General features: G+C 42.3%; 1 protein-coding gene across 1 annotated transcript in view; it reads left to right on the top strand.

Moving 5' to 3' along the window:
- TMEM245 (transmembrane protein 245) overlaps positions 1-14,695 on the top strand; it is a 342,105-nt gene that overhangs the window by 13,541 nt on the left and 313,869 nt on the right. Inside the window, 2 exon segments of the mRNA XM_030204645.1 lie at positions 3,371-3,488; positions 6,548-6,649. Of these exon segments, the coding sequence (XP_030060505.1) occupies positions 3,371-3,488; positions 6,548-6,649 (220 nt within the window).

Here is a 14,695-nt window from a genome sequence, read left to right as displayed (position 1 = left end):
CGTACCTGCATATTCCCATCTGGCCTCCTCATCAACGCTTTCTGCGTTTTGCAGTCATGGGCCGACACTTCCAGTTCAGAGCCCTCCCTTTCGGGTTGGCTACTGCTCCGCGGACCTTCTCCAAAGTAATGGTGGTCATCGCGGCCTTCCTGCAAAAGGAAGGATTACAAGTCCATCCTTATCTGGACGACTGGTTGATCCGAGCCCCCTCTTATGCAGAGTGCGGCAAGCTGTGGACCGGGTGATTGCTCTTTTGAGCTCCCTGGGGTGGATCATCAACTGGGAGAAGAGCCAGCTGCGCCCGACTCAGTCCCTGGAGTATCTGGGAGTTCGATTCGACACCCAAGTGGGCAGAGTGTTCCTGCCAGACAATCGGATTGTCAAACTTCAGGCTCAGGTGGACCAGTTCCTAGTAGCCTCTCCTCTTCGGGCTTGGGACTATGTGCAGCTGTTGGGCTGTATGACGGCCACGATGGAAGTAGTGCCCTGGGCCAGGGCTCATATGAGACCACTACAACACTCTCTGCTGCAGCGCTGGACTCCGGTGTCGGAGGCTTATGCTGTGCGCCTTCCCTTGGACCCAGCAGTGCGCAAGGCGCTGAGCTGGTGGCTGCAGACAGACAAGTTGTCTGCAGGAATGCCTCTGGTGACCCCGGAGTGGATTGTCGTCACGACGGACGTTTCTTTGTCGGGCTGGGGAGCCCACTGCTTGGGAAGGACAGCGCAGGGGCTCTGGTCTCCTGCAGAGGCAAAGTGGTCTATCAACCTCCTGGAACTCAGAGCCATTCGGTTGGCGCTTTTGGAGTTCATCCCGGTACTGGCGTTGAAGCCAGTACGGGTCCTGTCGGACAATGCCACGGCTGTGGCCTATGTCAACCGCCAGGGAGGTACCAAGAGCGCCCCTCTAGCCAAGGAGGCCATGAATCTATGCCAGTGGGCGGAAGCGAACCTGGAACAGCTGTCAGCGGCCCACATTGCCGGAGTCATGCATGTCAAGGCGGACTTTCTCAGTCGCCATACCTTGGATCCCGGAGAGTGGCAGCTATCTGCTCAGGCGTTCTTGGACATCACGAAGCACTGGGGCCAGCCGAGCCTAGATCTGATGGCGTCATCGGCCAATTGCCAAGTGCCGCGCTTTTTCAGCAGAGGACGGGACCCTCGATTCCTGGGAGTAGGTGCTCTTCTCCAACAGTGGCCGACACAGGAGCTTCTCTATGTGTTCCCGCCCTGGCCCATGTTGGGCAGGGTGCTAGACCGGGTGGCAAAGCATCCTGGCCGGATAATCCTGGTGGGTCCGGACTGGCCCAGACGTCCCTGGTATGCGGACTTGATCAGGCTCTCAGTGGACGATCCTCTGCGGCTGCCAGTGGAGCAGGGCCTGTTGCATCAGGGTCCCGTGGTGATGGAGGATCCCTCCCCCTTTGGTCTTACGGCCTGGCTATTGAGCGGCAGCGTCTGAGAAAGAAGGGCTTCTCAGACAAGGTCATCGCCACTATGCTAAGAGCGAGGAAGCGCTCTACTTCTACTGCTTACGCCAGGGTTTGCCGTACCTTTGCAGCATGGTGTGAAGCAGGCTCTCTTTCTCCCTTCACTGCTCCAATTTCTTCAGTGTTGGCGTTCCTGCAAGAAGGTCTGGAGAAAGGCCTGTCGCTCAGTTCCCTTAAAGTCCAGGTAGCGGCTCTGGCTTGCTTCAGGGACCGCCTGAAGGGTGCTTCCCTGGCTTCACAGCCAGATGTGGTGCGCTTTCTCAAGGGAGTTAATCACCTGCGCCCTCCTCTGCACTCAGTGGTGCCTGCGTGGAATCTCAACCTGGTGCTAAGAGCCTTGCAGAAGCCGCCTTTTGAACCCTTGTCAAGGGCATCTCTGAAAGACCTGACGTTGAAAGCAGTCTTTTTGTTGGCTATCACTTCAGCCAGAAGAGTTTCCGAGCTCCAGGCACTCTCATGTCGAGAGCCCTTTCTGCAGTTCACTGAGGCAGGAGTGTCTATTCGCACAGTGCCTTCCTTCCTGCTCAAGATTGTTTCTCGCTTCCATGTGAATCAGCAGCTCTGTCTCCCTTCCTTTCGTAGGGAGGACTACCCAGAGGAATACTCTGCTCTCAAATATCTGGATGTGAGACGAGTCATCATCAGATACTTGGAAGTGACCAATGATTTCCGGAAGTCGGATCATCTGTTTGTCCTGTTTGCAGGTCCTCGTAAGGGTCTGCAGGCTGCTAAGCCTACAGTGGCAAGATGGGTCAAGGAAGCCATTGCAGCGGCTTATGTGGCCGCGGGGAAGGTGCCGCCTATCCAGCTGAAGGCTCACTCCACTAGAGCTCAGGCGGCCTCGATGGCAGAGGCCGGGTCCGTCTCCTTGGAAGAGATTTGCAAGGCGGCAACTTGGGCATCGGCTCATACCTTCTCCAGGCATTACCGCTTGACTGTGGCTGCTCGGGCGGAGGCCCGGTTTGGAGCTTCAGTGTTGCGGTCAGGGATTTCTATGTCCCGCCCTGGGTGAGTACTGCTTCGGTACATCCCACCAGTCTATGGATTGATCAGCATGATGATATGGAAGGTAAAATTATGTATCATACCTGATAATTTTCTTTCCATTAATCATAGCTGATCAATCCATAGCCCCTCCCAGATATCTGTATTGTTTATATTCTGGTTGCATTTCAGGTTCAAGTTTAGTCTTCAGTTCCTGTTCAGGAGGACTTCGTGTTCAAGTTTTTCAATGGATTCTTCAAGAGTTGAGACGAATTTGTGTTACAGTGAGCTGCTGCATTCCTCTCCCCTCCGTTTTACGGGGCTGGATTGAGACTTAAATTCTGCCGGCGCTCCCTCCCGCTTCGTGCGGCAGTAGGGCAGCTTTGTACCCCTCCCGCTTCGGCGGTGTTAGGGTCAGTCAGTTCCTCCCGCGGTTGCAGGATAAGCCAGATCCCCCCACATCGGCGGGTGTGGTGTCCCTCCCCCGCTCCGCGGGGATGAGCTGGACGGATTCCCCTCCCCCACTTGTGTGGGGATGAGCTGGGTTAATTCCCCTCCCCCGTTTCGGCGGTGGTGAGCTGGGCAGAGTGTCCCTTTGTGGGTGTAATTCTCTAAGTGCTGAGTCCTGCGGATGGAGCTTGGATATCGACATACTGAGGAGTTTCCGGCAGCACATGACCACATATAGGGAGGCAAAAGGATTGCTCTCTATCTCCACCTGCTGGTAGATGGACACAACCCACCAGTCTATGGATTGATCAGCTATGATTAATGGAAAGAAAATTATCAGGTATGATACATAATTTTTACCTTTTGGTTGGTTATGCCACTGGAATACCTTTATATTAGATATTTGTTTCCTTTTTTTAATTAATGTTTTCCATCACATCTCTGTGCAGATATGGACGCTAGTGGTTGGCTATTTGCTGGCTGTTTTGTTCAAGTGGAATACGAGCACACAACGCTTCTTGCGAGCCATCTCCATTCCTGTCTGGGTATTGCTACTCTTCCATTTAGGTGAGCAATTTTGTCTTTTGTGTTTACTTTTATTTCACATTCTTGACGTTAGTGTTGAAGTTGCTTTGTCAGTTTGTATAACTTTGAAAAATCGTTGTTATCATTAAAGTGATGTCCATTATTCTTTCTATAGTCAACACAGTACCAGCTGCTCCATTATTACCTTCCTGTATCCTGTTTCCCATATGTTTGTCATACCTTTCCCTGTTCCATCAGTTCAGGCATACAGGCATAGATAGACACTTTAAAAAGTGTCATCCACCACCCTCATATTCTCATCTACATCAATTGATAAGACTGAAAACTTCTCTTTTTAGGTATACAGCACTAAAATGTTCACACTTAATGCCCTTTTAAAAAGCTTTTTTTTAATTGTATTTAACGTTTAATGCTGTTTACATTTCTGGGGAGGGGGATAGGGTGTTCTTATTTAGCTTGATTTGAGGGTTTGCTTATCATTATCCTTAAAGCAAATTAGAACAAAATAAAAACTATTTGCTAAAAACTTGATGATTTTATACACCCAGCTTCATGCTTATCCCTTTTTAGCTCAGCAGGGCTTATATTCTGCCAGTATCACTATGCTTGTATTAGCCCTCTCCTCTAATCACTTCATTGGCTTCCTATCTGTTTCTGCATACAATTCAAACTCCTCTTATTGACTTACAACTGCATTAACTCTGCAGCTCCTCATTGCCTCTCCATTCTTATCTCCCTACACTCCTTCCCAGGGAACTCTATTGATCGGGTAAATATCAGTTATCTGTACCCTTCTCCTCTGCTTCCAACTCCAGACTCCTTCCTCTTATCTTGTTGCCCCATACACCTGGAATAGATTTCCTGAGTTAGGATGTCAAGCTCCATCTCTGGCCTTATTCAGATCTAGGCTAAAAGCCCACCTTTTTGAGGCTGCTTTTAACTCCTAATTCCTATTCACTTGTTCAGTACCCATGTCTGTAAGTAATTCCCTTATCCCTTATTTCACCTGTTTTGTTTGTCTTGATTAGATTGTAAGCTCTGTTCAGCAGGGACTGTCTCTTTCATATTTAGTGTACAGTGCTGCGTATGTCTAGTAGTGCTATAGAAATAAGTAGCAGTAGTAGAGAGCTGAGGAAAGAATTGCTGGTAGTTTACACAGGAATTTTCTCAGCTGAAATTTGCATGGAGTAGGATGAATAAGTTCTGAAAAAGCAGACAATAGGATCTCGAGAAAGGTATTTGAAGCTAGAGGTTTAAAAATAAATGTTTTCTTCTTTTCTTTTCTCTTCTGGTCTGCTGCCTCACCATGGACAGGATGCTCAAGCAACATAGGAGGAAGGATCCCCTGATAGGTTGGGGATTGAGCGATATCTTGTCTGAGGCACTGCCACAGTAGCAGCAGGAGCAGTCTACTCTTCCCCCCCCCCAGGCCTGAGCATATTTCTGTTGTGTGGTCTGCCCCACTGGATGGGGATCTGAATGAAGGTTGCCTGCACAACAGTGCCATAGTTTGAGCGATTTGGCCAGCCTGACAATTTATGTTTTTCAGAAGCTAAGGATACATTTGATATTGGGTATGGCTATATGCGCTTCTCTCATTCAAGAACTTTCTCTTCTAAGAAGATGCATTAATAGGCTATCTTTAGCTTCTAAAGCTGCAGCCGTTTGACAAGTATTAATATTAGAAACTGATTTCTCCACAGTTTGTTTCATTTTAGCAAGGCTAACATCATACTTGGCCACAGTGTCCACCACCTCTTCTGCAGCCTAATCAATGCAGACATGTACAGGTATGACCCTCCACCTGCTGGATAGAGAGAATACTGAGGTTAAGATGGCTGCTCATGACCACATGTAGCAAACCTCAGAACTTCTCTCCATCTCTACCTGCTGGCAAAGGGACATAACCTACAAGTCTCTGGATTGATCTGTTGGGACTAATGTAAAGAAAATTATTAGGTTAGGACTAATTTTACCTTGCTTAAATTTCCTGTAACTCATTTTTTGTCCCCAGTTGAGTTGTTGCAAATTACCTTTTATGTTAATGATAGTAGTAGTGTATATTACTTAACTAAGGGGATAAAACAGACTAATCAGGAGGGAGAGTTTGATACTTTAAGCTCACTTAACAGTTTGGATCTAACAAAATTTTTAGCATCATCACAGGAAAATATTGTCAAAAGAACTACTTTGTTGGTGGTAATGTCATCTGTTGAAAAGAAACTTTACATATTGAGGTCTTATTTTAAGAAAAAGAATGTTCCTTTCTATGGGCAGGTGGCTATGATGTTCCCTGATGTGGCCAGGACTACACAACTTCATTGTAAGGCTAAACTGCAGTTTAAGGCACGTGTCTTGACTGCAGGGTGTCTTTTCTTTCTTAAATTTCCTTGTAAAGACCCATACCTGTCTGTTCTTGGATCCTGCACATTTAGAAACTTTTCTTTCTACTAAGGTTTTCTTTGTTAATACTTCTAAGTTTATTGTAGCAGGTTATTTAGAGATTACATTTTTTATACACCTGCAGGACTTGCTTTTGATGTTTTCTTTACTAATTTCTGTAATGGATTAATGCTAATTGTTCTCTCCTTGATGTGGTCTTGAATATTGTGTTTTTATTTGAATATTTTTGTTGATGTATTCTCAACTTTCTTAGTGCTTACTTCTATTAGTTTGCAAAAAAAGAAAAAAGCAAGGGACGAGCTTTTGATTGGGTCCAAGGGAGAATAATCAAATTAACAGTAACTGTACTAGACTGCTTACTGGTAGAACAGAGGCAAGCAGGTTTGAAAAATCGTATATACAGTGTAGTCAAAAATGAAGAATCTAAATATTGATTATCATCCTGTGGTGTCCCAAGGCTCTCCCCTGTTGCCACAACTTTGTAATGTTTTTATGAGTCCCCTGAGTAAACATTTGGCAGATTTAGATATCTTCTCGATTACCTACGCAGATGATACATTCTGTAAGTTCAACAGCACTGATCTGAGTTATGCTTGGGTATGTTAAGCTTTTAGTCATTGGAATGATTAGAGTATAATGAACACCAGCATCCTGAAATGCTTTGTATATATTTTCAGCATCAGTGGCTGGCTCCTGGAGGATCCCTGTTTTCCTGGTTATAGTCTTTCTGATGACGGTGGGCATTCTTCATGAAAATCTAAATAGTGATGAGACACCAGGTAAGAAATATGTTGCCCTTCATTATCAATGAGACCATAAAGAAAGCATACAGCAGGGTACTGCAAACTGGTTTCTCTTTGTTATTCATAATAAATACCCTATTAGATTTATTTGGAGATGGTAACCCTGTGGTTGAGTTTCATGTTCTGGTTATCTTGAAACTGTTCCTGTCTGTGTTCCTTGAGGATATGATTTTGATACTTCTGGCGTTTGATATCTTGGGTGTGTTGGGGGTAACCCCCCTCCCTTGCCTGCCATAATATATTCAGTGTCACAGACATTAACTTATTTCCAGTCTGCTATGTTGGCTTGTGATGTCATCAGATTGCACTATATTCTGTGCCAAAGTTCTTACTTTTAATCTAAGAAAGACAGTGCCAGGGTCACAGCCAAGAGTCCAGAGACACATCTTGCTCAATCTGGAGGCATGCAGTAACCTTGGGCAAGGACAAATGTTAGCCCAAGACTGCTTGGAGCCCTGAATTAGGAGAATATCTGAAATGACGTCAAAGACATTCTTGTGGTCTGCCATAACTACAACCATAGGGCATGGACCAAGTCGCCAGTCATGATGGTACCATGATTTGAAGACTACTTCTTATAAGGATTTGCATAAAAGATGCACCAGTAAAAGACCCAAGGGAGCACTCATTTGGAACAAGAATGCCTTCACTCTATCACGTGTCCATGAGAGCCTCAACAGAAGCCTATCACCCCATGCTAGCTGCCTACATGAAGAGATGACCCGTTACCACCAGACTGAGATTGTATACCATGTATTGTAACGTCTGTGATTACTCTGGGCTCTAGGTGGCTTTTGCCTGTAGGGGTGTGTGTGTTATTCATCTCATTTTATCATCCTAAGTGTTTTATTAGAGACATTTAAACTTGTCTTGAAAGTTTCCTTCTGTCACACTTTGAACTTTCTTTGTACATAAACCCTTTTTCTATTTGCTCAGTGTGATCCATGTGGCCTACTAGTAAATAGTAAGAGGGAATTCTGAACTCTGGGACATTGCTATTAGACGTGTCACCCCTAGATTTAGTTCCATCATTTACATGTCTGTCAGTGTCAACTGTTCTCACAGTATCATAAGTGTATGCAGTTGAATTATATTCATGCAGCTTATCAAATGCACTAGGATCAATGGTACTTATTTATGTATAGTAATAAATAAGACTGCAGTTCTTCAGTATGTGGAAAATTGTATTCTGATGTGACTGGTGCCAATATATTAAACAAAGAAAGTCTGATCATTTCAAAAATAAAAATTTAAAGAGACCAATTTTCAATTTGACCCCGCTAGCTTGATCAAAGACTTTGAAAGTTAAGTTGATAAAGCTAACAGTTTAAATCTAAACCCTAAGTTTCACCCTCGGCACAGAGGCTGGATTAGATTAGGGACAAAAGTTAAGACACTGATGATTGTTTTTAGTTTTAGCTGCTTCATTTGATTTGTGAAATCTAGGTGCTGCAGTAGCAGTCCTGTGTGTGTCTGGCTGTCCCTACCACCAATATAAAATAATTATAATCAGTATCCCAATTCTCTCTCCTTGCATTTTCAAAAGCACAAGCCAGCACACTCTGCTTTTTCTCCCTTCCACTCCTCTTCTTTGTTATAGTAATATGGCCAGCCTCCCCAACCCTTCCCCTTCCTGATGGCATATCAGTGAAACATCAGTGCTCCAGCAAATTATGTTTAATAATGTACTTATTTTTTTGCTTGTTTATGGCTCAAACTTTTACATACTTCAGCTCGGTCTGTGTGAGGCACCAGTCCTAGGTTTTATTTCAAGTTTCTTCCCTTAATTTAATTTTATTTCAATATCTGTCTTGACTGCATATTACAAGCAGCTTCTCATTTTTCTCTTGTGATTTGAGCTGGATCTATGTCTAGCCCTTATCTTGGCCAGCAAAAGAAAAAGCCTCTGGTGGCTTGCATCGACTGGATTATCTAAGGACATCAGAACCAGAAACTTCAAAGTGAAACAGTAACTACTATCTGTGAGTTGAAATGTATATCTTGATATCAGAATCTTAAAGATAAATTAAATAGGTACTGCTAATGCAAAAGTTCCTCAACCCCCACCACATTAAACTTCTGGTAGAAATTTGCACAGAAGCATGAAATAATCATTTGATTTATAATACAGGAAGCCTTTGATCTCACAGGCCTTCTGCAATCCCTACAACAGACCCAGCCTGCCCACTGAAAACCAAAGTGTAATGATTTTGCTGCATACAACAAAATTAAAAACCTCCACCATTTGTAGCAACCTCACCCAGTCTCCTGTCAGTTGACCAGGAGCACACAAACGTTCCCTCTCTTTACACAAACAGATGGGAGTCGTTAACCCAATAACAGAAGATGGCCATGTTGTAAATGTTAATTGTATTTGATATACCACCAATCATACAAACAACTAAGTGGTTTACAAGTCTTTATCTGCTATCATTTACTATGTTACTAGTATAAAAATAATAGGGCTAGGAAAGACATTTGCTGTCATGAATTGTTTACTATAATAAACAATTCCTGACAACACACAGTAGGAGAGAACAATAGGTGGTAATTAGAGTTTCTTAAGGGAAGAGGAGGGCTGTAAAAATAATAGGGGAAATTGAGGCAACATGTGCTCACCACTTGAGAACCCAGTGCCAGTCTTGTATAGTAACTAGTTACAGTACGTAAGTAAACGTTTTGTTACTTTTACTTGTAAAGAAGTACAGAATAACATTTGTTACTTTTACTGAAATAATTATTTCACCAATTTTTACTACTTTTACTCAGTCTTAATTCTGTGGGACCATAAACTATAAATTAAATGACAATGCTGACATCAAATAGTTTGAACTTTGTGTCTCATTCACTTTCTAAACATATATTGTTTTAAATGACAATGCTGACATCAAATAGTTTGAACTTTGTGTCTCATTCACTTTCTAAACATATATTGTTTTAAATAACAGTGACCTCAAATCTCCTGATAGGGAATAATACACTATTACAAAAACCACTATCGTGCATGGGAATAAGTTTATTATTATAGGTCCATTTTAAAAGAAAGAAGAGGAAAAAAGAATCCGCATCAAAAACTCCCTATCCATGGAGAAAATCTACTGATTCTAAAAAAACCTCTTCTTTCAAATACATAGACCAAAGTGAATGAACACATCATTGTAATAGCCTCGAAAGATTTAAGTCATAGGTGGCAGAGAAATATAGGGAAAGTAACAAACCATCTCTGCCATCATCCTTGAACAGTCTGATACAGGGGTTCTCAACCCAGTCCTTAGGACACACCAAGTCAATCTTGTTTTATTGTTATTTTGATATTGAGGGGGCCTTTTACTAAGGCGTGTTCACGTTTTTAGCGCGCGCTAAACGTTAGAGACGCCCATGGGAATACATTGGTGTCTCTAACGTTTAGCACTCACTAAAAACGTGAGTGCGCCTTAGTAAAAGACCCCCTATGTTAGGTAGATTGGATTTTCTATTTACTCTCCTTTTGTAACATAGTAGATGACGGCAGAAAAAGACCAATACGGTCCATCCAGTCTGCCCAACAAGACAACTCATATGTGCTACTTTTTGTGTATACCCTACTTTGATTTGTACCTGTGCTGTTCAGGGCACAGACCGTATAAGTCTGCCCAGCACTATCCCCGCCTCCCAACCACCAGCCCTGCCTCCCAACCACTGGTTAGATGGTGTGACTGGTTCTGGAATGTCCGAGTTCTTTCCTATCATTATTATGGCGTTCCTTTCTTTGTGCTATTTTGTATTTTTGTGCATACTGTTTCAACTTGTTTTCAAAGAGGAACGTTTATCAAGTCCTAGTAAACGATACCTACAATGAATATTCATGAGAGAAATTTACATGCTCTGCCTCCATTGTATGCAGATCCCATCTCTTACATATTTATCGTGCATGTCCTGAAAACCTGACTGGTTCAGTGTGTCCCAAGGGATGGGTTTAGAACCACTGGTCTAATATAATATGTAAGCAGAAGCAAGGTCCTTTGCTAAAGCATAACAACCTTGACTCGGGCAAGCTTGAAAGTTACTAGCCAGTATCTTAACATCCCATTTTTAAGAAAATTTATAACAGTTTGTGTTCAGCTCATTGACAGGCATGTCGATTTGGATTCAGACTCGGGAGATGGTCCTTTTATCCCTACTAGATGATCTTCACAGAAACAGACAGGGAATCTCCCTTGGTATTAGTACTGCTAGATTTCTCATCAGCTTTTGATACTGTGGACCACAACATCATGCTAACATGACTGGCAGAAACAGGTATCGGTAGCACAGTACTTGCCTAGTTCAGATTCTACTTATCAGACAGACAACAATCTTATGTAGTACCTCATCTCCGCTGTGGATGATAGAACCAAAAAATAAAATTGCTGTTCTACTATTAGTAATTCAAGCATGGTGCCTGAAGATGGGAAGGTGGCTAATATAGTGTCAATTTTTAAAAAGGCTTCCTTTGTCTGTCTTTCTATACTCATATTTTCTTTATTTTGCTAAGGTTTGATGACCCCTGAAACAAGCACAAACGCCGTAACATGACCGTGTCGGGTCCTAGACATGTAATTACAATAAAGGTCCTTGACCTTAGAATCCTCTTTGTATTTGCCTCATTATTTTGTTTGATTTAACAACATAACATATGAAACAAATCAGATTTTAAAGGGAAAGGGAATGGGACTTACATACCACCTTTCTGTGTTTTTTCCAACTACATTCAAAGCGGTTTACGTATTATATACAGGTACTTATTTGTACCTGGGACAATGGAGGGTTAAGTGACTTGCCCAGAGTCACAAGGAGCTGCAGTGGGAATTGAACCCAGTTCCCCAGGATCAGAGTCCGCTGCACTAACCACTAGGCTACTCCTCCACTCAAATTGTCTATGTTGTATTTTGCATCTAAAGTCATCGTCTGAAGAAATTGTTTGCTAGATATCAGTTCTTACACTGATGTTCTTAATAACTGTTTGTATGCATTTTGGCATTTATCTAGCCAGTTTTCTGCAGAATTCTGGAGCTATCTCCTTGGTCCTCGCCACTTTGATCCAGATGTTGGATCGTATATGATCCCTTTCTGCTTCATTGTGTTCCACACATTTTCAGTAATGTTCAAATCTGGGCTGTTGCCTGACCAAAGTTCTATCAGTTGTATCTGTTCATGAACCAGCCATGTCTTTTAACAGTTTTTGTTCCTTTGGCACAGCATACCATCCTGTTTGAAATGGTTTATGTTGTGAATTAGCATAACGTTTGGCAGTTTGTCCTTCAAAGCATTCAAATAAACTGTTCCATTGATTGTGGTATTCTTCTGCATAATTCACAGTCCTCGACCAGATCTTGATACTGCACCCCAAACCATAAACTTTGGTGCTTGTTTCACTGTGGTAGAACATACAACGGGTTATGTCTCTTATTTAAAGGTCGTATGTGTCTGCAGAAGCTGTAGAACTCAGTGAAAGTGTTTCCATTTGAAAACATAATTCACTCCCATTGATTAGCTGCCCACTGATTGTACTTCTGACAGAAGGCAAGCATCCTTGCATCCACCACCCTTTCTGTGAAAAAATATTTCCTGACATTTGCTTCTAAGTTTCCCACCCTGCAACCTTAACTCGTGACTTCTAGTTCTACTGCTTCCCCATCTCTGAAATAATAAGTTTATATGTTAATACCTTTTAAGTATTTAAACATCTGTATCATATTCCCCTATCCCTACTTTCCTCTAGGGCAGTCCTCGAGGTTCGCAATCCAGTTGGGTTTTCAGGATGTCTCCAATGAATATGCACCCACAATTCTACTGTAGGTTCACTCTCAATTATTAGTTGTAGTCAGTATAATATACAAATATTATCCAACAACTGTTACATTATTAACACTCAATCTTTATTAAATACGTTTATATGTTTTCTTCTTTTATTCACATTGTTGTTCATATCACTTAAAACTCTAACTACCAACATACACACTCACTCATCTCTCATACAATAGACAACTATCTATGTTCTAAAATAACAGCATTATTCCTAAAATGCTCCAATACTGTAAAACATACCAGTACTACTTCCTCAAGATCTCTAATAGATTGTACAATAATAGTCAATTCACCCCGGAGAGCTCTTTACTTTAAGCTCGTTTTCACATCCTAGTCTGATCTTTCAATTCCAAGGTGAAGTGATGTTAAATTAAACTGTCTTCAAACTCGTATTCCACCCGATCTTGTTGTTCAACAGTCCCTGGTGGTCTTTATTCAAAGGATGAAATAATCCTAGAGCACTCCAGCATAGTCATTAAAGATCAAGAGGGTAAAGTCTCTGGTGTTGAACAATCTATGAACTAGCTGCTCACTTCATAATGGTTTTCACCCACACTTGGACCCTACATGCACGTGTTTCGCTTTTAAAGCGTCTTCAGGGGTCTTGTGTTCTAAATGAAACAGCAATGTGTTTATACATACTCAGAAATTAAACACTCAAACATCAAACCATATATAAATACAAAATTCAAAATCACTTACTGGCTACACTAGGTCGTTGGGCACTCGACCAAAAATAATGTGCTGGTGGCAACATCCGAAAAGGATGCCCACACATGCGCATATCTTACAACAGGATCTCAGTGTTTAAATACCACCCTCTAGATACTCAGCCAATCAATTTCTTTATTTAAACCATATAGGATTACTGTATTCCAAAGAAAGATTAGGCACTTCTCCTTCCTCATTAACATAAGGGGGGCATTACCACCCCTCCCTGATGTAATTTGGTTTAATACCACAAACCGCAAATCTTGTACTGCATTATTTTTATCTTGCCAATGAGAGACTGGGGGGCTCTGCGCGACCCGTGCGTAAGTTGCTTAAATACTGGGCTATTCTAATTTTAATCTTGCGTGTGGTTAAATCAGTGTACCATAAACCACACGGACATTCAACCCCATAAATACAATTCATAGTGTTACAGTCTGTACATCCCTGTAATCGAAAGGTTTACCACCTGAATGTGGAATGACCACTTCCTTCACTTACATAGCATATTGATAATATACACAGTGATCACATCTAAAGTGGCCACAATCTATTGATCCATCTTGTTGTCTTCTGTTCCTGCCATAAGTCAGCTGTTCACCCAAATTCATACCGCGTGAAAAGGCAAAACGGGGAATGCCTTTAAAAATGTGTCAAAAGATGGGCGCCCTTCTCTTTTGAAAATAAGCCTGATAGTGTAACATTTCTCAAACATTAATACTTAATATTCTACTTCTTCTCAAACAATAAATTGTTTCTCATTTCACATTAATCAAACTCAAACCACTAGAAATGAAGGCGCAACACTTATGGCTGCTGGGTGAAAAAAACCAGCAGCCATTGCACCACGACTCATCTTCTGTAAATCAACTGCCAAAGATCCGGGGCTTCTCGCTCTGGCAGGAACCCTTTCTCACACCTGATGCAGCAGAGTTTCGATTCACTCTGTTTCAAGGACTGGATTCTATCTGCTGCTATCTGTGGAAAAATATTTAATAGGTGCACCTGCTAAGATGTAAATGTGCTACAACTATGGCCATCTTTATAATTGTAACACTCCAAGGACAGGAAATGATGACACTGATGTGCAAGAACGTCAAGACAAGCAATATAATAGTACCATTTAAATAAAATACCCACCAACCCACCCTATTATTTGTACAAAATGAAAGTCCAATGTACCAATTGATCTCGTAGATTAGAACCTTTCTGATAAGCAATGCAAGGACATTGCTGAAATACTGGATGAAAGGAAAGAACATCCCATTGTTGATTGATAGTCCTTGCTATCTGGGGTGCCAAATCGGAATATGTTAATACACAAATTTGTCCAAAGTCTCTCTTGGTTTGTCTAACAATAGTAGACTATTGTGCAAACCATGCTCACTTTTAAAGGTACTGAGCGAAGGCAAATAAACATTGTCATCGGTCCTCCTCGACACAAGGTGCCAGGAGCTCTAGGATGTTGACATCGGCAGCACCCGA

The sequence above is a fragment of the Microcaecilia unicolor genome, chromosome 1 (assembly GCF_901765095.1).
Source record: "Microcaecilia unicolor chromosome 1, aMicUni1.1, whole genome shotgun sequence".
Classification (NCBI taxonomy): Eukaryota; Metazoa; Chordata; class Amphibia; order Gymnophiona; family Siphonopidae; genus Microcaecilia; species Microcaecilia unicolor.
Note: the sequence above shows the minus strand (reverse complement) of the source record. Positions and strands in the feature narration are given on the sequence as shown.